This window comes from Gossypium arboreum, chromosome 7, assembly GCF_025698485.1.
Source record: "Gossypium arboreum isolate Shixiya-1 chromosome 7, ASM2569848v2, whole genome shotgun sequence".
NCBI classification, from domain to species: Eukaryota; Viridiplantae; Streptophyta; class Magnoliopsida; order Malvales; family Malvaceae; genus Gossypium; species Gossypium arboreum.
This window is the reverse complement of record NC_069076.1, coordinates 78,425,930-78,443,733: the sequence shown is the minus strand read 5'-3', so window position 1 is coordinate 78,443,733 and position 17,804 is coordinate 78,425,930. Positions and strand designations below refer to the sequence as shown.

At 33.4% G+C, this 17,804-nt stretch overlaps 3 protein-coding genes across 4 annotated transcripts; 2 read left to right on the top strand and 1 right to left on the bottom strand.

Annotated features, from left to right (window-relative positions):
* Positions 1-6,367: 6,367 nt before the first annotated feature.
* On the top strand, positions 6,368-6,913 carry LOC108473613 (uncharacterized). Its single transcript, XM_017775286.1, has one exon. The coding sequence runs from the start codon at positions 6,368-6,370 to the stop codon at positions 6,911-6,913; it is 546 nt and encodes a 181-aa protein (XP_017630775.1).
* A 5,663-nt stretch (positions 6,914-12,576) lies between these two features.
* LOC108469302 (uncharacterized) lies at positions 12,577-14,199 on the top strand. Of its 2 annotated transcripts, none has more exons than XM_017770206.2 (8): positions 12,577-12,722; positions 12,821-12,886; positions 13,015-13,112; positions 13,196-13,233; positions 13,327-13,414; positions 13,482-13,676; positions 13,761-13,826; positions 13,905-14,199. In XM_017770206.2, the coding sequence occupies exons 1-8, from the start codon at positions 12,692-12,694 to the stop codon at positions 14,109-14,111; spliced, it is 789 nt and encodes a 262-aa protein (XP_017625695.1). In that variant the 5' UTR covers positions 12,577-12,691; the 3' UTR covers positions 14,112-14,199. The 2 variants fall into 2 exon arrangements, with proteins under 2 accessions (XP_017625695.1, XP_017625688.1); XM_017770199.2 differs by having other exon boundaries at positions 13,193-13,233.
* A 1,843-nt stretch (positions 14,200-16,042) lies between these two features.
* Positions 16,043-17,444, bottom strand: LOC128295488 (uncharacterized). Its single transcript, XM_053031105.1, has one exon. The coding sequence runs from the start codon at positions 17,163-17,165 to the stop codon at positions 16,632-16,634; it is 534 nt and encodes a 177-aa protein (XP_052887065.1). The 5' UTR covers positions 17,166-17,444; the 3' UTR covers positions 16,043-16,631.
* Between the last annotated feature and the right edge of the window lie 360 nt (positions 17,445-17,804).

The following is a 17,804-nucleotide window of genomic DNA, read 5'->3' as shown; positions in this document are numbered from 1 at the left end:
TCTAGAAGTAGATTGTTGAACAAGAGAATCCACAACAGATGGTGATTGACCATAATCTGCCCCATGTGTTGAGAGACCATGTTCCAGAAAAGAGGGAGCAGTAGGAGCTGAAGAAGAGCCTTTGATCACTACGGGAATGGGAGACTAATGATGAACTACCCGAGCTGACTTCGCAAAGGAGAACTCACTTTGGAATGGAAAATGAGTCTCATCAAATGTAACGTGCCTGGAGACAAACCTTCGACCATTCTTGTCAAGACATTTATACCTTTTTTGGTTGAGCCCAATTCCAAGAAAAACATATAGACTGGACTGAAATTATAGTTTTTTAGGATGATAAGGTCTCAAACATGGGTAACAGGCACATCCAAAGACTTTAAAGTGTGAGTAATATGGTTTGACTTTATATAGTACTTCATAGGGACTTTGTTGCTGTAGAATAGATGTTGGCAATCTATTAATCAAGTGAATGACATGTGCAAAAGCATATGACCAGAATTGTGAGGGCAGGTGACCTTTTGCTGAATGCCAAAACGAGCTAGCTCCTTAGATAGTGAACGATATTCTCCTTCCCAGTCGGATTGAAGCATTTTAATAGAACCACCAAACTGAACATGAATCATTTGATTGAACTGTAAAAAACACTGAAACACTTCTGCCTTTGACTTTAAAAAGTAGAGCCAGATGTATCTATTGTACATATCGACAAAAGAGACATAGTAGATAAAGCCATTTGATTTGACATGAGAAGGATCCCAAACATCAGATTCTACTAATTCAAAAGGTGTTGAGTACACTGTGCTAGAAGCATTAAAGGGCAGCTTATGTGTTTTGCCTAACTGGCAAGCTGAACAACCATTCGATATATTTTTTCTAGTAAAAGAAATGTTACAATTTCGCATAACAACCCCAAGCACATTGGAACAAGGGTGCCCAAATCATTTGTGCCATAGAGCAGGGGAAGAGGATAATCGAGCGGAACCCAAGAACGTCAAGGTGGATTGTGAAGCCGCAGCAGGTGGGTGAGGAAATGAGTTAGACACGTTGAACCTGTAAAGACCATCATGCATGTAGCCCACTAGGAGTGTTTTCTTTGTCTTTATATCATTCACATAATACAAGAACGGGTGAAATTCAAAATAAACCTCCTTATCTCTGGTAAACTGGCCAATAAATAGCAAGTTTTTACAAACATTAGGAACATAGAGAATATTTTGAAGGAGCAACAGCCTAGAACCAGCCAGCATACTGGTAGAACCTACATTAGCAATAGGGACAGGGTCACCATTTCTCATTGACACATGGCTCGTACATGTATAGGGAGCAACAGTCGTAAAGGATGTTATATCTGGCGTGATATGATTTGTGACTCCAGAATCAGAATACCAACCTTGGTCAGAATCTGTAAGGAATGAAGGTTGTAAGGAAGGCTGCCAATAGGAGTTGCATTTATGAGAACAAGAGCGTGTAGAAGAACCATCCTAATATTGAAACTGATGACAGTTAACTGACACTTGTTGGTTGGAGCTGACCCCTGAAAAGGTCTCATCAAAGCAGTGATAACAGGTCTGAACCAAGTGACCAATTTTGCCGCAAAGTTGCCATTGGGGCCTAGAACGAGACCATCTACGACCACTCACACGGCCTCTACTACAAGATTAACCGCGACCATGTCCCCGATGACCAGGCTTATACTCCTGCTGGTAGGTATGTGAGGTCCCAGTGTGTGTTGAATTTTCATCAGTGGCTTGCTTGTAATAAGAAACCAAATTTGCTTGTAACGAAATTTCTGTCAGAAGAGCTAGTTGCCTTGTTTCGCAGTCAAGTAACATTTCAGTTAAAAGGTTAATAGATATTTGAGTCGCCAAGGCAAGAACACGAATAGATTCATATTCCATCGAGAGTCCAACTAAAATTATACTGACCTGTTATTGCTCAGATATTGGACTGCCAGCAACAATCAAGCTATCACATAACATTTTCACCTTGGCCAAGTATTCTTTTACTGTGAGATTTGCCTTCTTGACAAAATACAGGGCATGACTCGTGCTGGAAATTTTAACATTAGACTTTACACCAAATCATCGTTCAATGACTATCCAAACTTCAAAACTAGTCTTGGCCATCGTAAGATATACCAAGATTTCATCAGTTACCGTAGAAAGTAACCAAGAAGCGAGGAATTTGTCTTGTTTCATTTATGCCAAGAACTCACTGGCTCTGATACCATATCAAGATCATACCAGTAAATGAACGAAACTCATAATTCCTTCATACTTCATTAATGCAAGAGTACATGTATTTAATAAATGGAAGAGAAGGGTTAGCACTAACTAACTTGACAGTTGACAACTATCTTAGCTTACCAGCTAACTAACTAACTCCTAACTCATTAACCCTAACAGTGGACCATCTTAAAGGATTCTGAAATCTTTAGATGTTTCCTTGGAAATAATGTTCCATCTTGTCTTATCTAACCAACATATCCTTCCTCAAATTTGTAAACAGTATTTAGTAGCAGCCTCTAGCTTTCTTCTTCAAAGTCAATTAACATAGCTTTTCAACCACTAGGTGAAAGAAACTAACACGATACTAGTAAATCTTAACGATTAGGCAAGGTAACAACCGATTAAATTTTGGTCCTCGGTTGATGCCAGATTTTATGTCATTCCTAATACAGGTTGTTCATTCAAATTTATTTCCAAATCATATATGTGTGTGTTAGTGCCGAGGGTTATGTCGTATTTCAGCAAATCAAATCTGAATAAGAGATTGGTATATATCCACTGGGTCGAGTTGCTGAAAAGACCTTACTTCGGCGTGCAGGGATTAACCGACATGAAGTGAAAAAAAGTAAACCTCCATACTCAGCTTCTCTCCGTAGAAAGGAAAAAAATCAAGATTAATGTTTTGGACTAGTGACTGAAACTAATTGATGGCTGTTTGATTTATGCTGTTCTTTTACACACATAGAAATTTACTTTTACCATTTGAGTGGCTGAGCAGTCTATTCACATCTGTGAAGGTAACATGCCGTTGTCCAATACCAGCTCTGAGATTTTTTAACTTGTATATAGACAAGTTTTAGGTTGCCAAAATGATGGTGAAGTCACTAAGAAGGGTACTAAAAACATGAATATAGTGGGAGGACAGCCTGCAATATTCATGAAAAAGAGATGGTCTTCATTGGGAAATAAAAGCAGTGTCTTTCATCAAGCTCAATCACATGATGGATAAATGATTATTGTATCAAAATATTAAAGTTAGTTGAGAGTGATATGCTAAGTTAGTTATTTCTTAATCAGGGAGTTTTTAGTTAAGAAATACCTCAATGTGTACTCTATGATGTCATAATGGTTAATTAATAGTGAATAAAAAGAATCATTTACGAAACTATGCAATTTTAAAACTTATATTTGACTGATAAGAACGTAGGGCCTTGATACAAAATATGGTAGTTTGAATAACACTGTTTACGATATTTAAAGAAAACGTTGGAAAAGAAAAGACAAAAGAAACTACAAAAAAACTCGAAGTGGATCTTTTATCTGTTCTTTGATGTCCCGAATCCAACAGAACTTTCATAGCAAAACTCTCCCGTCTTTTTCGGGTACATAATCTTTGCTCAAATGAATTTAGCTAGAACCGAGCAGCTCAACTTTGTTCTGCAGAGCCAGTCTGGTACGAGTATAATAAGCAAAGCTATATATTATCCTTAATAGAAGCCTGTAATCGCGACTCTCAACTTCAGATGACATTGAAGTGAAAATAAGCTCAAACGAACGGTCCTAAATATAACCTTCCCTGGTAGGGCCGATTAGCCCCATTACTTGAACTCAGATAACGGATAGGAAGGGTGGCATGACACCATTATGCGTCATAGGGCAAAGCTAGCCAGTTGAGGTGTTTCAGCTCTTTTTCTTTTCTGGGGATGCAGTGCCTGCTTGATGTAAGACTTGTAATTCCTTGTCCTGATCTATGGCCTTGAAATTAACTATAAATAGAGAGATTCAGGGAACTTGTTTTGGGACTGTCAGTTGGGAACATAGCAAATCAACAAAATTTGGGAACTAGATTCGCCAAAGATACGTCTCAAGATATATATTGAATTAACACTTGGGAATGGCTTGCTTATTTAAAGTTCATAAAAAAGAGAAGTGCTTATCAATCGAGTCACGTTCATGCGCACACTAGTGGCAAGTAATTTTTCTCGTCGTTAAGCCAATATTATTTTGAAACGTGTCTCTTGTTTTACTTATGGTATGCCAAAGTACAACATGTGTTTGCTTCTTTTAATACTCTATCATGTTGTGTTTGTCCCTTCCCAATCCCAGATAACACATTTTAAATATATATATATATATATATATAAAATCCTTCATTTTTTGTCAAATATTGGAGAAAGAAATGATCAAACAGGATTTCATTTAAAACAAAATTAATTGTGTAAATGTCACCTGCAATTAAACCTACAAATAGCAAAGAGGGGGTAGGCATTAAGGTTACATCAATGTCAAAATTTGCATTCTCTCTCTGTGTGTGTATAGATATTACATAAATTTTCCTTAAAGAAAATAGTAGGTGGAGGATGTAAATGCATGCTATATATACACTTCTTTTTGTAGGAAAGAAAAAGGGAGGGGGTGGAGGAATAATTGACAAATACAGCAAAATATGTAGCTTTCTCCAAAGATATAGTTGATTTTGTGGTAGCAGCTAATATATAGCTCGTCGTTTCAGCAAATTCGTTGAATCAGAAAGACCTATCCCATTAGGAAAAGAGTGGAGAATGGGGTAGATTCCCTGCATTTGATGCTACGGCGACCTAACCTATTTGCAGCGTGCTTTAGCTGTATACATCACCATAGATATATAAAAGGTTTTAAGCTAAGATTATGAAAAGATCCAACTAAGAATTGCTCCATGTCTAATCTATATTATATCACGAAACTGGTCCGTTGATTGCTCTCTAGAACCTGGACGTTGCATCTAAACAAAAAACATTTCTATTTGTTTGCCTCCATCTCCATTTCTCCGTGCCTAGCTAGCATAGGCTAGTTTGCCTAATGATTTTCTAGTGAAGGTAAAATTTTCCAACACTTGTGCAATGGTCAACTTTATTTAATTAGCTGAAGTTTTCTCATCGTGCTAGCTGTTAGTGCTGCTAATATTGCTCTAGCTACAAGGTTATCTACGGTTGCTTAATATAACGAATATGAGCTTTAGCATGATGGAAAAATAAAAAAATTCAATGATAAACGTAACTATTTCTGTGCACTGTAATGAATACAAAATGTTGACGAATGTAATTGTGTGGCATAATTACTTGAATTTTTTTTAACCATGCAATTAAAAAGAAAGAAATTAGATAAGATTGAATGACAAAATTGTCTCTATCCAATCACCTCGTTGGACAGGGTTGTCTAGAAATTGTTTTCTTTAAGCTCCACCAGTCACCTAGTATTCATTTTAGAGATTACACTTATTTATATACTGTGATGTGAGTTCATATTTTTAGAACCGCACATGAATGTATTAACACTTTGAGAGACTTATGGAACCAATGCTCAGTGAATTTGCTTGGATTGTGACAAAATTAAACTATATTTTGAGATACTTGAAAGGTTGTTAAACTTTCAAAATAATGTTTACTACTTATTATGTAGTTGTTTAAGCGTGTTTGTTAAGAAACGTATGAATTATATATATGTGTGTGTGTGTCTGTGTTGATAATAGAATGATTATGCAGGCCAACAAGGAAGGCGCGTGTAGGAGATTTGGCATATAGAGGAGGTAAGAGGGACAACCTTAATCTAACATCATGCCTATAGGTAATGAGCCTAATCCCCCGTCTTTCTCAGGCTCTTTTCTTCAATTGTTTCACCATCATGGATCCTCCTTAGGATCTGCTCTCTTCTATATACTGTGTCTGACTATGAAAGTTTTTACTGCTCTCTAGTTACAGCTTTTTTAAGAAAAAACTCATGATGTCCTCTTGAGATTAATCTTTATCGAGTAATCTTTATCGAGTCAAAGGTGAAACACTCTCTCAACAAGTGTGCTTTCTATTATTCGAACTTGTATTGTCACTATTATGTCATCAAGATAGCTACGACCTTGACTAACAAAAATTGTACCTACAAGGCTATTTCTTTTTTACATCATTGCTTTAATCTTTGAGTTAGAAATTATTACCCCTAGCGCAAAAATTCCGCCCAACAATCATATATACTCTCATTTTTCAGGTATAGCCCACTGCCTGTCAACCCTGCACTAAATGTTGACACCAAACCAACCTCAGCTATAAATATAGGACATTTTACTTAAATAATCATACACATAATCAGACTCTCATTCCATCTTTTTAATGGCAGAGAGCTCAGTTGCAACAAGTTTATCTTCAGCTGATATGACATCAGATAAACAATCATCACTTAAGCTATTTGGTTTTTCACTTACTGATCATCAAGAGGAAGTTTTAGACAAATCTGATGATTTTGGAGAAAGCAGGAAATTTGTTTGTCCATTTTGTCACCGAGTATTTGGCAATTCTCAAGCACTAGGGGGCATCAAAATGCATACAAGAGAGAATGCCAAAAAGCTAGGCAAGCCCAGTTTCACAGCTGCTACGCCTGTTTTAAGCTTTCATGTTGTAAGGTCGATGGCGCCTAGGTTTCCTAGAGGGTTCACTACCAACGGTGTTGCTAAATTCCTGCCGCAACTGGCTGGTTATTGTCCATCATGTCCACAGCTGCTTCCTACGAATCCTCCATACCCTACTCGAATTTTCATAGGGAAACCATTGCATTTTAGAACAGCAGCCGCCCTAGGCTCTTCTGAAGTTCCTACCAAATTACCAAAGGCTGAGATAGGCATTGATCTGCACCTTAAACTCTCTTATTCTGGTTGTTAGATAACCCTTTCCAGTCCACATATAAATATGTACCATGAACATGGAGTTCAAATAATCTTCTCTTTCAGCTTTTGTATTTTCTTCTCGTTCTGTTTAAATTTGGTGGTGAAAACATCTCCCGCTGTTTGATCCTTCCTAATGTTCAAACATTATAATGCCTTCTGTTTAAGTATGACTCCTATGCATAGTAAAAATTAAAAAAAAAATTCTAGTTAAATTCTGTTTATTTGTTTTAATTAAACTCTGATTAGTATAGATTATTTTATTATTATTTCACCTAGAAAATACTTTAGCCTATAAATAAGCTCTTTTACAATATTAGAAAATACATCCATTATAGATTAGATATCATAACACATTTAGAGAATTTTGTTTTTACGTTTTGGGGTTCTTTGCTTTTGGGTTTTTGGGGTTTAATTTTTATCTCCATCTTTTATACAATTCGTTCTTTTGCCATTATAGTAAAATTATCTTTATCCGTAGTTCTTTATCCTCTTTGAAGGAATTTTTTCACGTTAAATTTGTGTGTTCAATTTCTTAATTTCTTTCGCTATTTTTAGTTGTTCGTTGCTTAACCAGGTTGATTCTCAATAAGTGGTATCAGGGCGAGTTTATTTTTCATAGATCAGCCAGTTCAGAGATGACAGCAATAAGATTTGAAATTAAGAAGTTCGATGTGTCACAAATTTCAATCTGTGGCAAGTTTGAATGATGGCAATTCTAGTTCAAACCGGCCTGAAAAAGGTTGTTATCGGGAACAAGCCTGAGAATTTAAATCAAACAAAATGGGAAGAGCTTGATGAAAAGGTCTTATCTACAATCCAGTTGTGCCTCACGAATACAGTATTGCAAGAGGTATTGATGGAGAAAACCTAATCCGCCTTGTAAAAAATGTTAGAAACTTTTTATGTGACTAAGCCTCTAGCTAACCGTTTAGTGTTGAAACAACATTTATTTACGTTTCGCATGAACGAAGGTGAGCTTATTAGAGATCACATAAGTCAATTCATTACTCTTTTAAATGATTTAAAAAATGTTGAGGTTCAAATTGATGATGAAGATCAGGCTATGCTATTATTGTGCTCTTTACCCCCTTCATATAAATATTTCAGGGAAACTTTGATTGGTAGAGAAAAACTTTTGTTTGAATATGTGAATGATCATTTGTTGAATAGAGACAAACTCGACAATGAGTTTGGTTTGGATAGCAAGGTAGATAGGCAAGCTTCCACTTTGGTAGCATCAAAGAAGCGAGACAAAATGTGTTGCTATTGTAAAAAAGTTAGGCCACGTCAAAGCAGATTGTTATAAAATGTAAAATAAAAGAGCTACTGAGAGTAACGAGGAAGATGTAGCTGGTGCTAATTTGGCCGATGAAAACGGTGATGATTTCTTGTTAGTGTCAACGAGCAATAGCTCCAAGCTTATGTCCGAGTGGAGCCTAGATTCAGGATGTCCTTTCACATGTGTCCCAATAGAGAATGATTCTCCACATACAGTTCGATTGAAGGTGGAGTTGTGCGCATGAGAAACGATTCATCTAGTAAGGTAATTGGTATTGGTACTGTTAAAATTAAGATACACGATGGGATGATTAGAACACTCTTAGATGTCAGGTGTGTACCTGATTTACGAAAGAATCTCATCTCCTTGAATATTTTAGATTTGAAAGGATGCAAAATCAACATCGAGTTAAGCGGCATTAAAGTATTTTATGAAGCTCTCATTTTGTTAAAAGGTAAAAGAACCGGCAGTCTTTATGTTCTGGAAAGTTCTACAGTGACCGGTGAAATCAGACGTCCTTCGTCCGTTGCGGAGTTGAAGTCAACTCATTTGGAGCGGAGACAACTTGGTCATAATAGGGAAAAAGGTATGACTGTTTCACTGAAGAGGTGTTCTCTTTTGGATGTAGGTTTGGAAAAGTTAGGGCACTGTGTTCGTGAAAATTAGACCCGTGTTAGTTTTGATTTGGCAGTGTACAAGTCAAAGGCTAGAAGTCTTCCTGTTTCTAAGCACAGATTCAATTTAGTTAATTCCCTACATAGTTCAAGATGGCGTTGTGGAAATATGAGTCAAGGTGGAGATTGTTAAGTATGACTCATATTTCAGTCAAATTTGAGAAATAATCTTCTAGTTAAACTCTGTTTATTTGTTTCAATCAAACTCTGATTAGTCTAGATTATTTTATTATCATTTGACCTATGAATTTAGCGTATAAATAGGCTCTTTTACAACATTAGAAAATACACCCATTAGATATTAGAACTCATAACACATTTAGAGAATTTTGTGTTTACGTTTTGGGGTTCTTTGTTTTTGGGTTTTCGGGGTTTAGTTTTATCTTCATATTTTGTACTCTTCGTTCTTTTGTCATTATAGTAAAATTATCTTTACCCGTGGTTTTTTATCCTCTTTGAAGGGGTTTTACCACGTTAAATTTGTGTGTTCAATTTCTCAATTTCTTTCGCTATCTTTACTTATTCGTTGCTTAACTAGGTTGATTCTCAACAACTTCTCTCTTGTGGAATAGATGTTATGATGTTGAATTTGTACGTGAAAAAAGAAAGTAAAACGTTGGGGGATTATATTAATACTAATTAAATTGTAGAACAATTATGCTCTGTAGATACCAGACATAGAGAATGTTATGTGGGATAGCATGGAGACAAGCATTACAAGAGAGAAAATGACAATGGAAGGGGGGAAGCATTTGCAGCAATCAATCAGGCATCCAAGACCCATAGCACCATCTGCACGCTTGTTTTGGTTCATCACCTTTGCAGTGGGCACCACTCCATTAACACATATATCCGTTAAAACAAAAGCAGATATATCACTAATTCAAATGTTGTTCTACTTCTACAAGACAAACAGAGGTGGGTGGGTAAAAGTATCATGGAAGAGGCCCTATACTAGGGTCAAATTACATTTTACCTCCTCTATTAAAAAAAAATAGTCTAATTAAAGGGTAAATTGATCATTTTTTTTAAATTTTCATTTATTTATATTGTTAAGAACTGGCGTGGTTGACGTAATAACAAAAAATTTACACCTAGCATGTCACATATACTTTATGTCTATATACAAATACCAATTTTTAATTGTAAAATTAGATAAAATATTTTACAAAATGATAAATTTTGAGCACCACTTCTAACTTAAACGGAATTGTGCTGATAGCAGAAACAAACCAAAACATTTATGATTATATATATATAAAGAAAATAACCCTAGAATCTTAAATATTGCGTCTTCAACCATATATGAGAATTTGATGGGTCTTTTAATTTAAAAATATAATTTGTACATAGTGATGAGTACATAAGTTCCATAAAAATTAAAATAAAAGGGAATCTAGAAACTAAAATTAAGAAGTGAATTTTGACATGACGAAATTTCAATTTTGATTTATGCAATTCACAATTGATGCAAATATATATATATATTTAATAAATTGGTTATAATAGTTTGAGGAGCTCTAATAACTCACCCTCCTTACTTTTTTCTTTTATAATAAAGATGAAGCTTTTTATTATTTCTTTTAAAAATAAATAACCTTAAAAGCATTTAAATTTTAACTATATGAATTCTTATGAGCATTTTTTCAAAAAATAATTTAATTTATTAATTTGCATTAAAAAGTAAAAAGTTTTCATTCTAACCAATAGATACACAAACTAGATTTATTTACTGATTACATATTAGATTAAATTGGTCTAAGGGTGTAAAAGCCTTCAAAATTTTAAAAAAAAAGTAATTAAGTTTTTGCTCTTTTTTTTCACTCAATTGGATATTTGAATTTTCAAAATGTATCAAAAAAGTTATTTTGACTGTTAACTTTAACAGTTGACCATTAAAGTTAATTTAACTACCCTTAATTTTTTTATCTAAAGCCACCCCGTGTCACAATCATGGCTTGACATCTGGCAAAAAAATTATAAAAGTTATAAAAATCAATAAAAGTTATAAAAATTATTAAATTAAAAAATTAAAAATTAGAAAAAAATTTATAAAATGCATCAAAAAGATCCTTTAACCATTAACTTTAACCGATGACCATTAAAGTTAACGACCCCAGTTTTTTCCAGTTAAAGTTATCACATGTCACAGCACAACATGACATGTGGCGAAAAACGACAAAAAATAAAAATCAATAAAAATTATAGAAAAATTATAAAATGCTTCTTTTGGTACGATAATTTTTATATTTTTTATGAACTTTATATTGCTTTACATTTTTATAATTTTCTTACAACTTTATAAAATTTTATAATTTTTTCTATATTTCCATATATTTTATAATTTTTTATGATTTTTATAATTTTTAATATTTTTATTAAAATTTAATAATTTGTATAACTTTTATTTTATCATTTTTTTATCACATGTCACGTCGTGTTGGCTTTAATTGAAAAAATTTAAGGACAGTTAACTTTAACGGACAATTATTAAAGTTAACAGTTAAAGGGCTTTTATGAAACATTTTGACGGTTAAAATACCCAATTGAGGGGGAAAAAAAACTAGGCGCTTAACTTTTTTTTTTTGAAAAAGTAAAAAAATTTAGTTCTAACTAATAAATTCACAAACTAGATTTATTTGCGAATTATGTATGATAACTAGTTCAAGGTTTGGGTAAATTTTTATTAGATTAAATTTTATTTATATGTTGAGCATTTTATATGTTGTTAGTATTATTTTCCTTTTCAAATGTTGTGGTAAGCTTATATATAGGGGATAAAAGAGTTCACGTGTCTTGAATTTTACTGACAGTGAAATTATACATTGTTCCTTTTAATGACTGGCAATGTGACATTTTAATATATGACTTTTGAGGACAACTAGATAATTAATAAGCTTGAAATTCTTGGTGCGTTTAGCGAAGGTAGTCATGATGAAGGTTTATTGGTTTACTGTGATTTAAAATTCACCAAGCTCACCCAATTAAAAGTTTGCTCGGTGTAGACACGTTAACTTGTGGTTTGCTTGTTGATGATACATGGAGGGACATGTGGAGAAGGTATAACAATAATATAACTTTTGACTCCAAAAATTGGCAACTAAGTCTTTTTTTGGTACTTGTACTTTTTTAGTCCACTTTGGTCCTTGAACTTCGCAACTAGATTATTTTGGTTCATAAACTTATTTTGTTAAGATTTAATGATGTGATCATTGTTATTGGAATATGACCAAATCATATGAACTAAGAATTAATCGATATAATGGTTCGAACAAAAGGGTTGAACCAATTGACTAGAAAATTGTCGATACAAAAATCGATAGTTGAATAAGGTGAACTAATTTAATTTTTTGCTTTTTTGATTTTTATAAAAGTTTAATTTTTTATTTAATTATTTTTTATTCAAAAATTAAACCAATCGAATTGATTGAATCGAGAATTGGTGGTCTAATATATTCAACCACCAATCGAGTTATAAAAACACTGAAGTGAAACTATGATATTATACTATACTATTACTTGAAAATTTATATAATTTTTAAATTTTTAAATAATAATATAATATTAAAATTTCACATCATTAAACTTTCAAGTTGAAATACTTATGGAGACAAAAAAAAAATAATATCCCTAACTTAAACAAGATTTGTGCTCCAACTCAGCAACTTCTAGTTGCTTCTTATCTTAGTATTCATTTATATTATTACCAATAATTTATTAATTTCACAGCTTTTCCTTTTCTCTATAAGCTCCTTCCTTGGGAGCCCCATCCTTTTGACTTTCTGCTTTTTAATCTTCTTCCTTTCAAAAGTTTGATCATATGGATTCTCCTTTCAATTGCCTTTTGTTTGGTAAGTTTCTTTCTTAATTTAATGGGTTTTTTCCCCTTCGTTTTCTATCTTTTTTGTTTCTGATTTTTGGTCCCTGGATTTCGCTTCTGTTCTTAAAGATTTGGATGATACCCTTTACCCTTCAAGCACTGGAATAGCTCAGGGTATCAAGAAAAACATCGATGGTTAGTCACTGCCATTTCATAAAGTTTTCCAATTCTTTGTACTTATTTGCACCAACATGGAAAAGATAATAATAATAAATAAACATTTGAACAATTGAAATTCATTTTCGTTTTTGACATTTCTGTAGATTTTCTAATTGAGAAATGTGGAATGTCGGTGACGAAAGCTTCAAATCTCAGAGTCGAACTCTTCAAAACTTACGGCAGCACCCTCGCCGGATTGCGAGTAATTAAACATAACTTTAATGATTCCAGATTTAATCCTTAAAAATGGGAATAATTTGAAGTTGGTTTGACTTGTTTTAGCAGGCGTTAGGGTATGACATCGATGCCGATGATTACCACGAGTAAGAAACACCTTATCCAACATCCATTTCCTGTATTAATCTAGAATTCATTTGATGATCAAGATTAAGTTTTTACCTTTCATGTGTTGCTAGTTTTGTCCATGGGAGATTGTCATACGATGTGATCAAGCCAGACCCTCAGCTATGTTCTCTGTTACGTAGCATCACCCAAAGGAAAATTGTAAGTTACAAATCATTAACAACATATGAAACAGTAATCTAAAGAGCTTTCAAATTTGGTGAAACAGATATTTACGAATTCGGACAGAGTTCATGCGGTTAAGGTAATGAAAAGGTTAGGAATAGAAGACTGTTTCGACCAAACCATATGTTTCGAGACACTGAATCCTAATTTGTCAGAATCGAAGTGTGTCGTTCTCAAGCCGTCGACGGATGCCATCAAAATTGCTCTTCACGTCGCACGTGTAGATCCCCCACGCACCGTAATATTCCTTTTTCTCTTTTTCAATTTCACCTATTTTTTTATTACAATTAAATTATCTAGATGCTCTCTTTTTTTGGTACAGCTATTTCTAGACGACAATGTTCAGAATATATCCGCTGGAAAGACTTTGGGCCTCTGGACTTGTTTGGTAATTTCCAATTTTTTAAATAAAAAAAAAAACTACCCATTTAAAATAAATGAATCTAATATTATTGTGTGGTCTAAGGTTGGGAAGAGTGGTGAGGGAAAGGAAGCAGATTATGCAATAGAGGAAGTCAAGAATTTGGGGGATGTGATACCAGAAATCTGGGTCAACAAACAGGATGGTGGTGACAGAAGCAGAAGTGAATTGGAGTTGGATCAATTCAATATCTCTGGGGACCTAATTGAAAAAGATGTGGGCTTAGCTCTTACGGCCCCACTATGCACATGATTAAAAAAATCATGTTAACCAGCCATGTATAATGTAACTGAGCACGTGTTAATGAATCTATATGACCCATCAATGTTTATCCCAATAACTTCAGAAGCTTCAATTGCATAAATTAAATTCACCTTTGCTGTAAAATTTTAAGATTTCTTTTTACTCGTTATTTTCTTTCGTTAGTAATATTAATAAAATTCTTTTAGTTTTTATGTTTTCTTCTTAATTATTATGTCATGCCATGTCTCAACTAGTTACATTGTAATTCATTTTAAAAAAAATCCCATCTCTGAGTTTTTAAATTATTATAAAATTTTAAAAAAATACACAATAACAATAATTAGTGTCTGTATATACATTCTTTTATGTCGCTCATAATAATGATCTAGCTATCTTTTAAGGCATAAAATATGTTGGAAAAGAGACCCACATATTGTAATTATAAATGATGAGACTCAAATTCAAACCTTTAAAGTTTGGAATCTTGATCTTTTGCCAATTTCTCTGAGTTCTCTTTAACATTTTATTTTTAAACAATGTGTTTAAAGTAATCGTTCATACATAGACTTATAAGTCAATTTAAATTTTATTCAATTGAATCAAATAAAACTTTTGTTAATTAATTTTATTGTTTATTCTAAATGATGTGTTAAATAAGTTGATTTGCAATCATTTTAAGATTCATAATAAATTTTACTCTAGGAACTGTTTTATTTTTAATTTGTTTTAAAATAAAAGGGGTTGATTAGTACGTTTATTCACAAATTAATTTAGTATTTGTTTCCAACCCACTTTGGATTAAAGAAGAAATTGGAGGACTTACATAATTGATTTTATAATGATTCGGTCCCAATTGTTTAATTCCGCTATTTTAGTAATATCTCAATCAAGATTTTTTCAATACTCTATAAGAATTGATACATTTCAAGGAGAATATAACATTTATAAATTTATTTTTTTCTTAACTCTTAAATAAAACCTTTTCCCTCTAATTTTTACAGCTAAACTTAAATCCTTCTTTATTTTTATGGTTCAACCAAACTTCTTCCCCATTTACAATTGGTGATAAAGATGAAATAAACAAAGAAACCTTTAAGAAGGTATGTCTTTACAAAGCTAAGTTCTACAAAAAATGAAATTAGAGTGATAAAAGATTTTACAATTAGAACTTTGTGACTATATACAAGAGAAAAGTGAGAAATAAAGAATTTGAAGTTTTTCTCGTCTTTGATACTTGGATATGTGTTTATGTAATGTTAAAAGTATTCTTGACTTGTATTTATACACTCTAACTAATTTGTGTTTCTAGACTAGCAAGACTTGTCGGTTCTTGACTTTCAACTAAATAAATTTTTTCACCATCCATTGATGAAAAACATTAATATTGTAATTCACTATCCTTAGTTGCTCAAATTCGAAATAACATGAATTAAATTACTCTAAATTTTTTTTAAAAATAAATTAATTTACTCAATATCGAAATTGGAAGTAACTGGAAAGATTTTTTACCAACAACATTCATCCTCAAATCTATATTTTCAAAAAACTCTCTCACAATCTCTTTTACGTTAAATCACTCACAAAAGGCGAACAAGTTTACTCACAATTTCACAAATGACCACTGAAATTTGAACTCAATTGTTTTGGTTACAGGTGAAAGTGCGGTGCAGTTGCAAGTTCTTGACGTAATTGATGGTTTTGACATTTTTGGGGTGAGAGGAATTGTGGGTATACTTTGTGTTTATTAAATTTCTGTCCATGTCTAAATACCAGATTGTTGTATACTTCATTATTCCAAATTTCCAATTAATGATTTGTAGTGAAGGTGTTTTGTCAAACAATAAACGACAAAAGATGATGATCATATTAAAAGAAATAAGGGCGTAAAGCAGCTGAAGCCTTGTTTTTGGATGCCGCTGCATTTTCTTCCTACAAGTAAAAGCGACATCAGTCTCTTGGTTTAATTTAGCCCGATTTACTCGGCCCTGGACCAGCCATAATTTCATGATTTTAGTTCAAGTACAATCCTGTGAACTAGAGTGTTAAGAAATTAACAACATGAAAAATAATGATAAAAAAAGAAGATTTTTTCTTGTGCTAGTAGTTAGCATTATCATAATATCAGACGCTTTTACAATGTGAATACGAAAAAAAAATGAAATTTCAGACAATGTGATCTCACAATCGGAAAACCTGGACCAAAGCAATATAATAAATTTGTAAGCTGAATGATGTTACTGATATCGTGCACCAATTGAATCGAAAACGTCCTACCATCTATGAAAAATTATCTCATCCCGCTTCGATACTGAAACTTAAATCACGAGACACGGTAGCCCTCCCTTTTTTTACTACAATCTAAACACCTTGTGCCTGTGTTGTTTCCCTTTGCAACCAATACCAAAAATTAAATAATAAAACATAACCCCAATAACCCAACGTGCATGCATGCAAATCGAATGCCGTCAATACGTTATTGACCAATATATATATATATTCTTTTTTTTTTTTGGGGGGGGGGGAAGGATTTCATTGATTCATAAAGTTTTGAAGCCTTATTTGTTGGTAAAACTGAGCGATGAACTCTTCAGCTTTGGCATCAATCATCTCGTCGCCGCCATCATCATCGAACCAGCTTTCCTCTTCACTAGGTTCCATAACATGAATCTCTTGATTCAAAGGTGACTCGTACTGGCTCATGAAAGATGAATCGGACGAAGCCATTGGAGACCAGGGAGCCGCCGCAATATCTTCCTCTGTTCGTTGACTTACGGGTATGAATTTCGGCTCAAGCATGAACCCAGGTTTGGCCTCGATAGTAGGGGGCGGTGATTGGTTGCTTTGTATATGCATCGGACGCAATGACCCTAGAAGCCTCTTCCAAGAAACCTTGGGAACCATATTAGCCTGAACCAATTTCGATTTGCTTGATTTGAGACGCAACATGTAAAGAGCCACCTTGATGACGTTGAGCGCGGCGGATCGTTTTCTTTTGTGAGGCGTGGCCAAGCTATTTTGATCATCGTGAGGAGCCTTCTTCTTGTCCCTTGAGATGGATGCCATTAATGTACCTGATATTTCCTCCACCGAACAAGGAGACAAGAAGAAGGGTCCCTAATGTATTAATTAAAATCGGCTATCGTAATTTCAGAGCAACCCCTGCGGTTAGCACAGGGAGATGCGAAATGTGGGTTGCCGAGGGGGTTGAATTCAGAAAACAACCAATTTATACATTGGAGGGTTGAAGAGTCGTCCTACCCCTACCCCTACCCCCATTTTTTATATATGTATTTTACTGGGAAATTCATGGTAAAAGAAACGGAATATTCTTGAGCTGGCCAAAACAGTAAGCAACCGAATACTAATTTATGCATACATATACCCCAGTAAATGTTATGCATACGTAGAAAGAATATATTTTTAGAAAATTCTAGAACTCTAATCCTTACCCTTTAATATCATAGATACTAAATTCGAAAACCCTAAATCCATAAATATAACCTTTAAATCTAATTAAAATGAAAAAAATATTTTTATTTTCTCTTTATAACAACAAAAGTCATAAATTAAGGAGTACATTTTACTAAATTAATTAAATAAAATCAAAAGAAATAGTTAAACTTAAATACCACCATCACATTATTATTTCCCATCAATACTTAAGCTTCGTACTAATATTTAATTTTATTTGTGTAGTTATAT

Bases quoted from the DNA above. Each gene is read 5' to 3' on its own strand.
- LOC108473613 (XM_017775286.1), top strand. From the start codon at position 6,368: ATGGCAGAGAGCTCAGTTGCAACAAGTTTATCTTCAGCTGATATGACA.
- LOC108469302 (XM_017770199.2), top strand. From the start codon at position 12,692: ATGGATTCTCCTTTCAATTGCCTTTTGTTTG. The intron at 12,887-13,014 runs GTTAGTCACTGC...ACATTTCTGTAG, and splicing joins TATCAAGAAAAACATCGATG to ATTTTCTAATTGAGAAATGT. The intron at 13,677-13,760 runs GTAATATTCCTT...TTTTTGGTACAG, and splicing joins GTGTAGATCCCCCACGCACC to CTATTTCTAGACGACAATGT.
- LOC128295488 (XM_053031105.1), bottom strand. From the start codon at position 17,165: ATGGCATCCATCTCAAGGGACAAGAAGAAGGCTCCTCACGATGATCAA.